Source organism: Gymnoscopelus microlampas (genome assembly GCF_963454915.1).
Source record: "Gymnoscopelus microlampas genome assembly, chromosome: 6".
Taxonomy (NCBI): Eukaryota; Metazoa; Chordata; class Actinopteri; order Myctophiformes; family Myctophidae; genus Gymnoscopelus; species Gymnoscopelus microlampas.
The window spans coordinates 53051073-53067322 of record NC_139943.1 but is presented as its reverse complement, the minus strand read 5'-3'; the positions used below and the strand labels follow the sequence as shown (position 1 = coordinate 53067322).

Below are 16250 nucleotides of genomic sequence, written 5' to 3'. Positions count from 1 at the left end.
TTTTATGCAAAAATACAGTTGAATTAGATGTGATTGATTGGTGTTCTTTATTATAATGTTTCACTATTGCAAAAATATTACACGTCTCGGTAAACAGGAGTGAACTTGCATCTTTTTAGTCTTTTAACCCATTGAGACCTGAAGCCGATTCTACATGTCTCCTAAATCTCAACAGTTTTCTGAAAAACTTATGTTTCTATATCAGTGGTGCTCAATCTTTTTCATGTCAAGGACCCCCAGAATGATATGTATTTGACCGTGGAACCCCATCAAAATATGTTGTTCCAGGGACCCCCAGAAGCAACGATTTGAGTTTAAAATGTTCCCTTTAAAAATATATATATTCAAAGATTTGCACACATTTTCACGATTTTTCAAAAATAGCAGATCTACAAGCTCGTAGCGCGGCACTCGGTGCCGCGCTATGAGCTTGTATATCTGCTATTTTTGAATAGCACAAAGTGTAAAATAATGCTTTTGAGCTCAAATCTAAAAATGACACAGTTCCAGGTCTTAATGGGTTAAGCAGACGCTCTTATCCAGAGTGACTGGCAATAATCACGGAAATGACATCTTATCTTAAAACTATAATTACAGAGCCGAGCTGTGTTGTGTGTGTGTGAGGGGTGGCAGCTGGACTTCTTCAGCTCACCCATTGAACCATGTATGTACATTACATATAGTAATATGCAAGCAGATATGACTCCGTACTACAAGCCGGCGCGCGCGCACGCATGCACGCACACTGAAAATGCTGCATTTAACCCATTCAATCTGGTGACGCATCTACAAATGTCAGTTTCTGAAAAAAGAAAACGTGTGTTGCTATAATATCAGTGGTCGTCAAACTTTTTCATGCCAAGAACCCCCAAAATGATATGTATTTGGCTGTGGACCCTGAAAATATTTTGTTCCAGGGACCCCCCCAGAGAGTGAAAAAAAAATCCCTTTAAAAATATATATGTTCATAGATTTGCACAAATGTTCAAGATTTAAAAAAAAATCAGATCTACAAGCTTTGAGCGTATATCTGTGTATATCTGCTATTTTTGAATAGGCAAAGTATAAAATTATGGTTATATCTAAAATGACACAGATGCGTTCCCGGTCTTAATGGGTTAATGTGCAGATCACGTAGTGTGAACGAAGTAAACAAAAGCAATTGTATGATTGTAAATTAGTGCTCATTTTCTCATTAGTAGAGTGATGTCTATTCTAATCCATGGATCCTGATTGAAATCCCAAGTCTTCCATTCAAGTCTTGAATGGATGCTTCATTAACATTCTCCTTAATCCCATCAGCTTTTGATTGGATTATCCCTACAGGATATTTCACTTTCAAAAAAAAAAAATTAAAAAAAAAAAATTAAAACAATAAAATAATAATACTTGAAAAAAGTAATGGAAAAATCACGGCCCCCTCGCGCATTAGAAAGACATTCTAATGCATGAGGGGGTTGTGATTTATCCATTACTTTTATTTTACATTTTTTAAATGTTTATTTTATTTGAAAGTGAATTAGAAAGCCCCTAGGACTTTGGGACCAGTGGTGGAAAGTAACTAAGTATATGTTCTTAAGTACTGCACTTAAGTAACATTTTGAGGTATTTGTACTTTACTTGATATCCATTTTCCAATACTTTTACTTCTACTCCACTACATTTCGGATCCAAATATTGTACTTTTAATCCACTGCATTTATTTGAACACTTTAGTTACTGGTTACTTTGTAGATTTTTATTATTATTACAAAACCTATATTAGCCACTTCAGCCCTGTATACATTTCGGCCATTTGAAAATAGCCGATCTACAAGCTCACAATGTGTCGCATTGTAGATCTGCTATTTTCAAAAGATTTTTATACATTTGAAAACTTGAAATGGGACATTCTGCATGATGAGCACTTTTACTTTTGGTTCTTTTAGTACATTTTGATGCCAATACTGTTGTACTTTTAGTTTTACTCAAGTACATTTTGAATTCCGGACATTTACTTGTAACAGTATATCAGTATTGATACTTGTACTTAAGTAAAAAATGTGAGTACCTGTAATAGTGTGTCTTTATGTGTAGAAGCAGCTACTGATTAGGAACATTATTTGCATCTATGCTGTTAACCAAATGTTATGCTTGTTGCATTATATTAATAGGAGGTGAACAGTTTTGTTGTTAAAGGATTTTCACTGAATGACCGCAGATTATATTGCTTATTTGAAATTAAGACTTAGAGGCATTTTTTGTGTTATTTGTTAATTGCCACGACATTGCTAAAAGGGAGGAGTGTAATAGTGTGTCTTTATGTGTAGAAGCAGCTACTGATTAGGAACATTATTTGCATCTGTGCTGATTACCAATATCCCCTGCACCTGTTGAAAGCCTCTGAAGTGTGCTGTATGTGTCAGTTGAACCTGTGAAGTCTACCAGTAAAGACCTACTGCAGGGGTCGGCAATAGGCGGCCCGCGGGCCGAAATTGGCCCCCCAGAAATAATATCTGGCCCGTGAGATAATTTTGAGAATTTAATTTTTTTGAAAAATGTTTTTTTTTTTTTTTTTAGAAAAATATTTTTTGATTTTTTTTGGGGGGGAGGGATTTTATTTTTATACAGTATCAGACCGATAGTCTCACATATAGGCCGCTATTATATCTATTATATCCAAATACAGAAACTATCCCCACCTAAATAATGACTATTACTCCATGTTGAGAGTGGGTACATCCACACATGTCCGTAAGCTAGCGTGCAACGGTACGCTGGCTACGCGACGGTAGCCCCGTCCACTCCCATGTTAAAAAAAAACCGGAACGGTACTTCCGGTTTTAAACTTAACATGGGAGTGGATGGGACTTCCGGCGTCCGTACGGTAACTTGACGGAGATATGTGGATGCACCCAGAGAATGACAGCGGGGTATAACGTGGGCGGCGCTCGCTCAATGACATGAAAAAAAGTCAGTGGACACTGGACAGCACTTGGTGCTGAAATAGCAAACAAGCAGTAGTATGGTATGAAATAAAAACACAGTTCAGTAAATCATTCAAACTGTATCTTTACTAATAGAAACATAAATGTGACAATGTGCAGATCAGACATATTGGATTTGCATTCGTGAAACCAGGTAAGATGAACACATACCGATCTGTCCACTCCTCTCTAAACACTCTGTTTTCACTGTCAACTTTCCTCTTCAAACTTTTCGATAGCGCCATTGTTGTTGTTTGTATCTCGCTCACTAGCAGCAGCTGAAATGTTTTCTGCAATCAAGCGACAGACTGAACAAATAACAGCGAGCGCCCCCCTATGTATTTTTTATTTAGTTAGTAAATGGCGCATTGTAATTATAACTAATGTAGCGCTCGTTTCAAGAGACTCTGAAATCAAGCACTCCGTGATCAAATGGATTCATCTTTTATCTTGGTCTGATTTTAATTCGGTTTAATTATGTTAATGTTCACATTGTTGGTGCCATCAGTCACATATTAGTAAAGATACAGTATGAATGATTTACTGAAAAGTGTTATAAAAAAAGTATTAAAAATTAATGTTAAAATAATTATAAATACTTATTTCATAGAACCTGAACCCACTTTTGAAATCATGCACTCATAAACACGATGCATTTTAAAGGATTTATAACATTTTATAGCTAGATTAGAGGAAAATGGAGAAGAAAAAAGAAATCACCAGAAAAATCGCCTGTGCTGATATTTAAACCGGAAAAAATGTTGATTTATATTGGTCAAACAGAACCGAATTAGACCCAAATTAGACCCGAATTAGACCGAGTTAGACCCGAATTAGACCCGAAAAATTTTGCGCGCGCGCACATGCACGCGCGCCCGGCCCGCGATGGAATGTCTGGGAGTGATATTGGCCCTAGGCTTATCTCAATTGCCTACCCCTGACCTACTGTATGTTTGGAAGCTCACCCAAAGTGTACTTATTCAGAGTCACCAGTATATTACAGTACCTTTTCCACCACTGTTTCTCTTCACCACCCGCTCTGTCTGCACTGCCCAGGTGAGATCTTCAGTGAGAGAATTTGAACTCTTTGACCCTCTCCACTGAGGCGCCCCCCCGATCAGGATGGGAGAGTGATCTCTGGGAGGAGGCCTCCTGTCGTCGAAGATTAGCTCTTCTGCTCTCCTTCCACTCGGCTGTTTGATTGATTTTATTGACTCTTGTTCTGTATTTGTGTTGCTCTTTTCCCCCCAGCTCGACAATGTGGACGAGCAGGCAGCACAGATCCGTAGGGAGTTGGACGGGAGACTCCAGCTCGCTGAGAGGGTGGCCAAGGTAGGTGTTGTTACACCATAACAAAAAGATAACCCCGCACACTGCCACTTGGCTCTATTCACAGCAGCCATGTTATGAAGACATTCACAGGTGTTACCAATGATACTAATGAAGGCTCTGTTCCATTCTGGTGCTGATATTGTGTGCATGTTGGCCCACTGGAAACACTCTGTTACACCAGTGGGTCTACAGTTGGGGGTCCATGGACCCTCATGGGCTTCCAAATGGCCCCTTATTGGGTGTGTAACTCTGAGAGTGTACACATGGAAATTTGGTTCCATTTGTACACTCTCAGAGTTGTGGGGGTCGTGGAAACCACTGTGCTACGCTAAATGGAACAGAGCCTTCATTAGTATCATTGGTAACACCTGTGAAGGAAGTGATAATATGGCTGCTGTGCATAGACGGATTTCCGCGCGACGTCATCACAGAGCAGAATGCGCAATCTGCGCATGCCCGGGTGAAAGGCGCGTTCGAAAATACAGCCCTGAGCGGCAGTGAGCGCACTGGCCAATACAAACTAATAGGCGAGTGTGCTCCGGTGCGTAATTTCCAAACGCACCCATAGGCTTCCCCCTCCTCTGCGCGGTCATATTCCTCTCATGTTTACTAACAGGAAACCCGTCTATAGAGCCTCTTGCAAGGTACACGTAGGATCATGTATTTAACCCATTCAAAACTGGAACGCATCTGTGTAACCACTTTAAACATTATTTTATACTTTGGCTATTTAGCAATAGCAGATATATCAGCTCATAGCATGGCACAGAGTGCCGCGCTTGTCAGCTTGTAGATCTATTTTTTTAAGAAAAATCTTGAACATTTCATGAATATATAATATAATCTTATATAATGTAATCTTTGAATATATATATTATTTTTTAAAGCGAACATTTTTAACTCAAATCTTTGCTTCTGTGGGATCCCTGGAACAACATATTTTGAGATGGGGGTCTGTGGCCAACATTTTGGGGGGTCCTTGACATTGAAAAGTTGGAGCACCACTGATATAGCAACATACTATTAGGCTTTAGAAAATACATTTAGATATGTATTTGGCCGCGGACCCCTAGCTCAAAATATATTGTTCCAGGGACCCCTCCCAACCTGAGTTACAAATGTTCGCTTTAAAAAAATATATATATATTCAGAGATCTATATTCTAAGATTTTTCAAAAAATAGCAGATCTACAAGCTCATAGCCGTGCTATGAGCTTGTAGCTCATCTGCTATTTTTTAACCCATTGAGACCTGGAACGCATCTGTGTCACTTCTTTATTTGGGCTAAAAAGCATTATTTTACACTTTGGCTATTCAAAAATAGCAGATATACAAGCTCATAGCGCGGCACCGAGTGCCGCGCTATGAGCTTGTAGATCTGTTTTTTTTGAAAAATCGTGAAAATGGGTGCAAATCTTTGAATATATATTGTTTAAAGCGAACATTTTTAACTCTATTCTTTGCTTCTGGGGGTCCCTGGAACAACACATTTTGAGATGGGGCTCGACGGCCAAATTCATATAATTTTGGGGGTCCTTGACATGAAAAAGATTGAGAACCACTGACATAGTAACATAAGTTTTTTCAATAAACAGTTAGGAATTAGAAGACATTTCGTAGAATTGGCCTCAGGTCTTAAAGGGTTAATAGCCAAAGTATAAAATAATGCTTATGCTCAAATCTAAAATGACACAGATGCGTTCCCGGATTGAATTGGTTAAGTGTTTACAGAGTGTCCATCTAACCTATAGAACCTGACCTGCCTTTATCACCCCCTAAAGGAGAGGCGCTATCCCCAGTTTGTGTCCCCCGACATGGAGGCCATGTACGTGGAGGAGCTGCGTTCCTCCGTCAACCTGCTGATGGCCAACCTGGAGAGCCTGCCCGTGTCCAAAGGAGGAGCCGACTTCAAGCAGAAGCTCAAACGCACCCCCATGAACAACTCCTTCCTGGACATGGGCGACGAGGGGGACATCCTGTCCAAGTCCGACGTGGTCCTCTCCTTCACGCTGGAGGTGTGTGTGCGCGCGTGTGCGTGTGTGTGTGTGTGTGTGTGTGTGTGTGTGTGTGTGTGTGTGTGTGTGTGTGTGTGTGCTCATGCGTGTGTGTGTGTGTGTGTGTGTGTGTGTGTGTGTGTGTGTGTGTGTGTGTGTGTGTGTGTGTGTGTGTGTGTGTGTGTGTGTGTGTGTGTGTGTGTGTGTGTGTGTGTGTGTGTGCGCGTGTGCGTGTGCTCATGCGTGTGCGCGCGCGCGTGTGTGTGTGTGTGTGTGTCAGGCCCGGCGCCACGGGGGTGCCTGAGGGGGCCAGGCACTCAGTTTCAAATTGTGCCCCCTCAGTTTATTTAAAAAAAAAAAAAAAAAAAATATATTTTTTTATAATTCATTTTTTGATAAAGAATCGGTAAAATCAGGCAAAAACAAGAATTAAATTAAATAACATAAGCCTAACCTAACCCTAAAACCGAAAAAAAGTAACAAAAACACGCCCAAAAACGGCCACAATTGGCGAAATAACCGCAAATTTCGCACACGGGTCTCGCAGCATGCATGCGCGCTGCGCGACTGGTGTGCACCCTCACAATTTTCAGCTGCACCCTCAGTCATTTCATCCTGGCGCCGTGTGTGTGTGTGTGTGTGTGTGTGTGTGTGTGTGTGTGTGTGTGTGTGTGTGTGTGTGTGTGTGTGTGTGTGTGTGTGTGTGTGTGTGTGTGTGTGTGTGTGTGTGTGTGTGTGTGTGTGTGTGTGTGTGTGTGTGTGTGTGTGTGTGTGTGTGTGTTTTATGGTTAAGAATATTTTTTTGACATACCTTTTCAATTAGGAAAAGATTCATGTTGGGGTTAGGATCGTGATTAGACATTTAGAGGTTAGGTTTAGGGGTTGGAATTAGAGTTAAACATGATTTATTCTATAGTTAAGATTACCTAAGATGTCTTAGTTGTCAGTAGGCTATCTGCCACCTGCAATGGTGATCTGTATCTGAAACAAGTTATAAAAGGCACTGAAGGAACTAAAATAGGCTATACCTCTTTGGTCTCCAGGTAACAGGTAACTGTACTCAATTCCAATTAGATGCTGCATGTGGGCTGCATGTGCACACAGGACCCATATGTGAGCAGGTTTAATTAAAGGGATATTTCACTTTCATAAAAACGTTGGGTCATTTTATCGTCTACTCAGGCTTTTGGGAGCACCCCAGACAGTTTTTAACCCATTTAGACCTGGAACGCATCTGTGTCACTTTTTCATTTGAGCTAAAAAAAAACATTATTTTACACTTTGGCTTTTGAAAAATCGTGAACATGTCTGCAAATCTTTGAATATATATTGTTTAAAGCAAACATGTTTAACTCTATTCTTTGCTTCTGGGGGGTCCCTGGAACAAAACATTTTGAGATGGGGGTCGGCGGCCAAATACATATGATTTTGGGGGTCCTTGACATGAAAAAGTTTGAGAACCACTGATATAGAAACATACGTTTTGCAGAAAACTGTTGGGATTTAGAAGACATTAGTAAGAATCGGTCTCAGGTCTTAATGGGTTAAGTTGCTTGATTCAGTATTTAGATATTTGATATTCATTTAATCACGCCCCCTACCAATACAAACCCATTATAACTTTTAACCATGTTAGATTCATCAAAAACAACGTCCTTGGTTCTGGTGACTCATACTGCCCTCCTAATGTGAGGGGGGGGGGCCGTGTTTTTTCGATTACTTTTTAAATTTATTTAATTTATTTATTTTGATTGTATCTTATTTTTTTTCATTTAAAAAGAAAAAAAAGTAATTGTAAAAACACAGTCTCCTCACGTATTAGAAGGACAATATCAGTCACCAGAACCAAGGTCGGGTGTTTCTGATGAATCTAACGTGGTTAAAATGTGGTTACTTTTTGAGCTTGTAGATCTGCAATTTTTTGGCTTTACTCTTACGGTTAAAAATGGGAAAATGTATAAAAAATGGCATTCATACAACCGCTGTCTTAAGATATTGATGCCCTAAAAAGTATAGTATACAAACCTGTGTGCATGTGAACACACCCAACACACTTCTGCCACATAACGTAACTCACCGCACTCATGGGGACATGGGGTGAACCAAAACAAACCGATTTTGGTAATCGCTTACCTTACAGTACACGCAATATGTGCGTGTGCACAGTCTCGGTGTCAATGACCATTTTCTTTTCTAGCTCTCCCTTGTGCTTTTTTTCCCTGCATTACTTCCTCTGCTGAGCACTTTCTGCTGATTTGTTTTGTATAAAGGGCTTCATAAATAGATTCCACTTGGCTACGTTCACCCCCAAATGAAGTGCAGCTTACATTGTATCGCTCCCTGCTTGAAATCATACTGAATTGTACCACAACAACAAGTACACGTGGTGTAGTGCCCGGGCTCCCTCATGTCTGAGTGAGTTCTCGGTTATTGTAGCAAGAGAATCAAGAGTTTATTTGTCACACACTCGTCCAGGTACAAACAGGGACGACGTTGGGTGTGACGTGGTCCACACGACTGGGCAACAACAGCAATGATATCTCAAAGTAGTACCCACATACACTTTACATGGGGGGGAGGAGTAAACTCTAAGAAGAGGCTAAAACTAAGGAATAAAATCAATAAAAACAGTGCAATGGTGAGACAGGGGGGTGTGCAGTTAGCTGTGGAAAGCCACATTTTAGATGTTGGTTTTAAGAGGGGTTTTGAAGGTTTTGAGTGTGGGGGCTTCTCTGTTCTCTGAGAGTTTTGGGGAGTGCATTTCACAGGGTTGGGGGGCAGCAAAGGCTCTATTAGCCCAGGTAGGCGGTGGGCGTTACCAGGGCTGAGGGAGCGGAAGGGGACATGACGCAATATAATATTAAAGGACGACTTCACCACTTTTCAACATATCTTCATATAATAGGTCCTCACTAATGCTCATGATAAAATGGTACAATTTTTTTCTACTTGGTCTGTGTCTCATAGGAGGGCTGTGGACAGTCCAGAAACCCGTCTACCAGTGACATCATCGTTAGGCAGGATTTTTTTTCCCAAAAAGATTACACTTTTTTCATTCAGATTTTTATTAAGGCGAGAACAATGGGATCTATTATTGCATTGCAACTTTCCAGGAATACAAAGCATGCAGTTTCTATTAGCTTGGATTCCCCATTGATGATGTCACTGGTAGACGGGTTTCTGAACTGTCTACAGCCCTCCTCTGAGACACAGACTGATTAGAAAAAAATGGTACCATTTTATCATGAGCATTAGTGAGGACCTATTATATGAAGATATGTTGAAAAGTGGTGAAGTCGTCCTTTAAGAACAGTTATTGGAGATGAATGTTTCTGCTGGGACCTCTCTACCCAGGACAGATACTGCGGTAAAAGAGCAGACGTGGACTCCAGAATAGCTTTGTTGTGTTGTATATAAAGTTTCAGCTGTACAGGCTAATGACTGACAGATTGAATGAAGGATGATGGTATGAATGTGAACAAAGGACTGTATTTGAGTGGTAGTTCTGTAAACATAATAATTTATGCAATACAATTGTAACTTACCCTTCATGAACGCACTCTCAGTCTCAACGTGAGTTCACTGTAAACACTGAGGACCCCAACACTGGCAGGGCTACCTAAAAGCCTGACTGAAGTGGAAAACTTTGCTGCCCAAAAGTGTGCCGGAACAGAACAAACGTAATATGGAACTCAGGATACAAAAGAAGAGAATTTAAGATATGCGCATAATTACATCAACCTAGTACACTATCCCTACATATGGGCAAAGTAAAGACAACTGATGTACATTAAATACACATAGCTATGTACATTTTGTGCAAGTAACCTTGTGGGCTAAAACGTGCATAGTTATGCAAGGCTGGATTAAAGAAAAAAAATAATAACTTGTGTTCCAATGCAGTTATTCTAGTCCCAAGAGCTTGCGTTAATGCTTTTGATTGGTTAAATATATGTATGAATACCACAGGCAGAATTAACCCCTTTCACTGTCAAACATTTTCAAATAGCGATTAGCTCAGCTTGTGTGCTTATCGATCGGCTACTTTTGCACAACACTATTAGATGGCAAAGTAGGGCATTAATTTACCAAAAAAAAACAGAAAAAGTTGAAATATGGAGATAAGAAACTGGTGTAAAACGCAGCAGCATTATGAAGAACATTAAACAACGTTAAGAGCACTTTCTGCTGATTTGTTTTGTATAAAAGGCTTCATAAATGAATTCCACTGCCTTCACCCCCAAATGAAGTGCGGCTTACATTGTACCGCCCCCTGCTTGAATTCATACTAACCCATTCAATCCGGGAATGCGTCTGTGTCATTTTAGATTTCTTTGGCTATTCAAAAATAGCAGATGTACAAGCTCATACGCTATGAGCTTGTATATCTGCCATTTTTAAAAAAATCATGAACATTTTTTGCAAATCGTATAGGCCTTTATATATTTTTAAAGCAAACATTTGGAAGTGTCAAATGTCTCAACAAATGTCTTAATTTTTCTGAAAAAAAACATTGTCGCTACATCAGTGGTGATCAAACTTTTTCTTGTCAAGGACTACACAAAATTATAAGTTTTTGGCCGCCGACCCTCATCTCAAAATATGTTGTTCCAGGGACCCCCATGCAGAAGCAATGATTTGAGTTAAACATGTTGTTTAAAAAAAAATGTATATATTCAAAGATTTGCACAAAATGTGTACAGGGCCAGATTAATGCATACGCTCATGAGGTTATAGCCCGGGGCAGCGCCAATCAAGCCCTTTTTTTCTTTCAGAAGCATCTGCCATACAGTAAAACTCTTGCTCTTGGATATGTAGTGTAAATAGGGTTAAATTAGCGATTCATTTATATTGTATGAATATTAATGAAGTAATACATCACCGGTTTACCCGTTTCTAATACAGATCAGTCTCACACTCTGAAGGAAGTTACATTCTTGGCTGAGGCAGGGTCATAGATCATCCAGCAATATACAAAAAGACAGACAATCAAGGAAGTTTATTAACACAATCACATTAACCCAGAATTGCCAGAATTATTTCTATATTATGTTGTCCCAGTGCCAGAGTTTTTTTGTAAAAAAAAAAAGTGCTTAGGAAGCGAGATACAGCCTTTTTCAGTTATACGTTAAACAAGGAGTGGATGGAGCTGCAAATCTTCAGATAATGATATATTGGGTTCTGAACATGTTTTTCAAAAAAAAAAAAATATTTTATTTTATTTTATTTTTTAAAAAATTTTCAAAAACACGTCAAACACGCCATAGCGGTAAAAACACGTGAAACACGTTAATGGCACTCAATGAGTTAAGACCTGGAACGCGTCTGTGTCACTTTAGATTTCTATGGCTATTCAAAAATAGCAGATATACAAGTTCATAGCGCGGCACCGAGTGCCGCGCTATGAACTTGTAGATCTGCTATTTTAGAAAAATCTTGAAACTTTTTTTTTTTTTTTTTTAATAAATAAATAAGAATCACCTCAGGTCTTAATGGGCGTTTGTACCTTATTTTGACGATCCACAAAGAGGAAGCCACGATGTGGACACGGATGTAAACAAAAGTGGTCTGGGGGGAGGGGGACGGTCTCTTCTATCCACCGGAACAAAAACATTCTAACCGCGATTGTCCGTTCTGTTGTTATCGGCAGTTGAATATGGCTCGTTTTCACAAAAAAAACGCAGTCTGGGAGAAGAAATCCGAGCTAGATGTGTTTTTTTCTAAATCTCATAACATAGGAGTGGACGGGGTGACTTTTTTGGGGATGACGTCATTTACGGTTCTTGCCTTCTCTCGCAGTCAAGGGATCATTCATAGGTTGGCGAAGAGCGCCCTCTAGTGTAATCACTAATCACCTGCGTCAATGGCAGGGAATGTGTTGACTAAAGTGCACACGCATAGAAATATTCAAGCACAGTCGTGTTACAAGATGTAATTTCAGCTGTGGTCCCTGATTAGAACGTTATGCTAAATATGCAGTGGTGGACAGTAACGGAGTCAATGTACTTGAGTACTGTACTTAAGTACAGATTCTGAGGATCTGTACTTTTGAGTACATTTCTAGGAAGGCTGTAAAGCACTGAGTACTTTTAGGTCGGCTGTTTATAATATATATATATATATATATATATATATATATATATATATATATATATATATATATATATATATATATATATATATCATGTTTAAGTAAAGTAACTAACTAATTACCTTTTGAGAGCAGTAGCCTAACTAGTAACTATAACTTTAACTATTGTTACTTTTTTAAAGTAACTTGGCCAACACTGTTTATAACGTTATTTGAGTGAAATGTTTGTCACCACCTCAACAGTCGACCCCCTTGCTTTGTTAGGACACTGACACAGGTCCTCAGTTAATCCATTGCCATATTACTGAGAAGTGCTATTAAAATAGGGCTCTCTAACGATTCAGCTATGGACGCCCCATGTTGCCATGGTTACCCGATGAGTCCAATCACAGTACGTTGAGGCCGGTCTGGAGTCCATTTTTGGGAAAATGACGTCACATCTGATGAGTCGACATTTGAGCAGTTGGATTTAAAGGCCGATTCCACACAGTTTGAGGACATTAGTGAAAGAGAAGGAAACTTTTAATCCTCCTATTTAGACCATTAGAGCACAGAGTGGAAGTCAAAGCTGACCATTTCTGGATCGTAACTTGAGAGTCACTGTTTGGGACAGTTCTAGACAGCTGGAGAAGACACTTCAGTCAAAAGATGGAGGAAAAGCTGTGTGATGTTGATATGAGGAGGATCCAGCAATATGAGGTGGATGTAACTCTGGACCCTGATACAGCACAATGCAGACTCATCCTGTCCGAGGATGGAAAACAAGTGAGTTTTGGAAACGTAAGGAAGAATATCCCAGACAACAAAGAGAGATTCTCTCCATGTGTCTTTGTCTTAGGGAAACAAAGTTTCTCCTCAGGAAGGTTTTACTATGAGATTCAGGTTGGAGGGAAGACTGACTGGGTTGTAGGAGTGGCCAGAGAGTCCATCAACAGGAAGGGATGGATACATCGCATACCCAATGATGGTTACTGGACTATAGGGTTGAGGAATGGAAATGAGTACAGGGCTATTGTTGGTCCTGGCCGTGATGTTTTCCTCCCTGTAAGAGAGGAGGTCCAGAAAGTGGGAGTGTTTGTGGATTATGAGGAGGGTCTGGTCTCCTTTTATGATGTGGAGACCAGAGTTAATCTCTACTCTTTCACTGGCTGCACCTTCACTGATAAACTCTGTCCATTCTTCTGTCCATGTAACAACCGTACTGGTACAAACTCTGCTCCTCTGATCATCTCTCCTGTCAATCACACTGATTGACAGGATTAATCCTTACACGTACAATAGAATGTGTAAATAACACAGTATAATTGTAACTTTTGGAAACCTGCTTATCTGCAGCAGTTAGGGCTTCAGTGCCTTGCTCAAGGACGCTTCATCCAGTTCAAAACACTGGTGACAACCTACAAGGCAGTCAAGGTCACGTCACCTCCTGACCTTCAGGACATGATCCACCCCTACACCCCTTCACCAACACTTTGCATCAGATATCAGGTTTCTTTCTTTTTTTTATTAGGTAAAATGGTGTTGTGAGTCATGTGACAATGAGCATCAAACAGGCTGATACGCCATAGTGTTTAACTCATTGAGTGCCATTGACGTGTTTCACGTATTTTACCGCTATGGCGCAACGTGCCAATGACATGTTTGACGTGTTTTTGAAAAAAAAAAAAAAAAAAAGTTCAGAACCCAAGATATCATTATCTGAAGATTTGCAGCTCCATCCACTCCTTGTTTAACTTATAACTGAAAAAGGCTGTATCTCGCTCCTAAGCACTTTTTTTTTACTTTGAAAAAAATCTCTGGCACTGGGACAACAGTATCATCACAGTACGTTGAGGCCGGTCTGGAGTCACATGGAACTCCATTTTTGGGAAAATGACGTCATATCTGATGAGTCGACATTTGAGCAGTTGGATTTAAAGGCTGATTCCACACAGTTTGAGGACATTAGTGAAAGAGAAGCAGACTTTACATCCTCTCATTTAAACCATTAGAGCACCGAGTGGAAGTCAAAGCTGACCATTCCTGGATTGTATTCCTTGAGAGTCACTGTTTGGGACAGTTCTAGACAGCTGGAGAAGACACTCAGTCAAGAGATGAAGAAACTGTGTGATGCTGTGATGAAGAGGATCCAGCAATATGAGGTGGATGTGACTCTGGACCCTGATACAACAAATTCCTACCTCATCCTGTCTGACGATGGAAAACAAGTGAGTCATGGAAACGTAAAGAAGAATCTCCCACACAACAAAGAGAGATTCTCTACAAATCTCTTTGTCTTAGGAAAACAAAGTTTCTCATCAGGAAGGTTTTACTATGAGGTTCAGGTTGGAGGGAAGACTGACTGGATTGTAGGAGTGGCCAGAGAGTCCATCAACAGGAAGGGAGGCAGCTATCTGAGACCCAATGATGGTTACTGGGCTATATGGTTGAGGAATAGAAATGAGTACAGGGCTATTGTTGGTCCTGGCCGTGATGTCCTCCTCCCTGTAAGAGAGGAGCTCCAGAAAGTGGGAGTGTTTGTGGATTATGAGGAGGGTCAGGTCTCCTTTTATGATGTGGAGACCAGAGTTAATCTCTACTCTTTCACTGGCTGCACCTTCACTGAGAGACTCTGTCCATTCTTCTGTCCATGTAACAACTATGGTGGTACAAACTCTGCTCCTCTGATCATCTCTCCTGTCAATCACACTGAATGACAGGATTAATCAATGAGGGTTGCATTTACAATAGAATGTGTAAATAACACAGTATAATTATAACTCTTAGCAAACATGCTTATCTGCAGCAGTTAGGGCTTCAGTGCCTTATTCAAGGACGCTTCATCCAGTTCAAAACACTGGTGACGACCTACAAGTCAGTCAAGGTCACGTCACCTCCTGACCTTCAGGACATGATCCACCCCTACACCCCTTCACTAACACTTTGCATCAGATATCAGGTTTCTTTCTTTTTTTTATTAGGTAAAATGGTGTTGTGAGTCATGTGACAATGAGCATCAAACAGGCTGATACTCCATAGTGTTTAACTCATTGAGTGCCATTGACGTGTTTCACGTGTTTTACCGCTATGGCGCAACGTGCCAATGACATCTTTGACGTGTTTTTGAAAAAAAAAAAGTTCAGAACCCAAGATATCATTATCTGAAGATTTGCAGCTCCATCCACTCCTTGTTTAACTTATAACTGAAAAAGGCTGTATCTCGCTCCTAAGCACTTTTTTTTTTACTTTGAAAAAAATCTCTGGCACTGGGACAACATAGCCAGAAATAATTCTGGCACTCGGTGAGTTAACTCTAATTGGATTCATAATTTGTGGGCGGGCTGGGACCTATTTCTTATAAACAAAAACTAAACGCATCACAAACAAAACATCCAATCAACCCCAAATTAGAATCACACTACTGTATTTAGAGCACACCTCCAAAAAGCTAATATCTATGTTTTTATAAGTGTTTCTGCAGGTTTTGTACATATATATATCTATCTATATATACATTTCTAAACCCAAAACCCCCCAAAAAAAACTGCCACTGTGTGGGACTAAACACAAAAACAACATATCAATGTCACTAACAAGACACGCCACAACGTGCAGAATTACTACGCGCAGTCTGTAGGCCACTTCATACTGCTCAGCACACATCTGCCCCCTCGCAGCATAATTAATTGCGGCAAACACAAACTCACAACATTACAGTCGGCCATGTTGTTCCTTAGCGTCATCGCCGACCACCGCCCAACGAGACCCAAGTGAGGTCAGACAACACACTCCATATTTGGGCATAGCTCCATTGGGAACATCTCCTATTATGGCTTTATATATTATAGAGACCAACAAACACAAAGCACCGCGCAGCGGCTAGGGAGA

The 16250-nt window shown here is 40.2% G+C and overlaps 1 protein-coding gene across 1 annotated transcript in view; it reads left to right on the top strand.

Moving 5' to 3' along the window:
- The window catches only part of cadps2 (Ca++-dependent secretion activator 2), a 377866-nt gene that overhangs the window by 195273 nt on the left and 166343 nt on the right, over positions 1–16250 (top strand). The window contains exons 4-5 of the mRNA XM_084058851.1: positions 4218–4298; positions 6080–6313. Of these exons, the coding sequence (XP_083914977.1) occupies positions 4218–4298; positions 6080–6313 (315 nt within the window). The remainder of the gene's footprint in view (positions 1–4217; positions 4299–6079; positions 6314–16250) is intronic.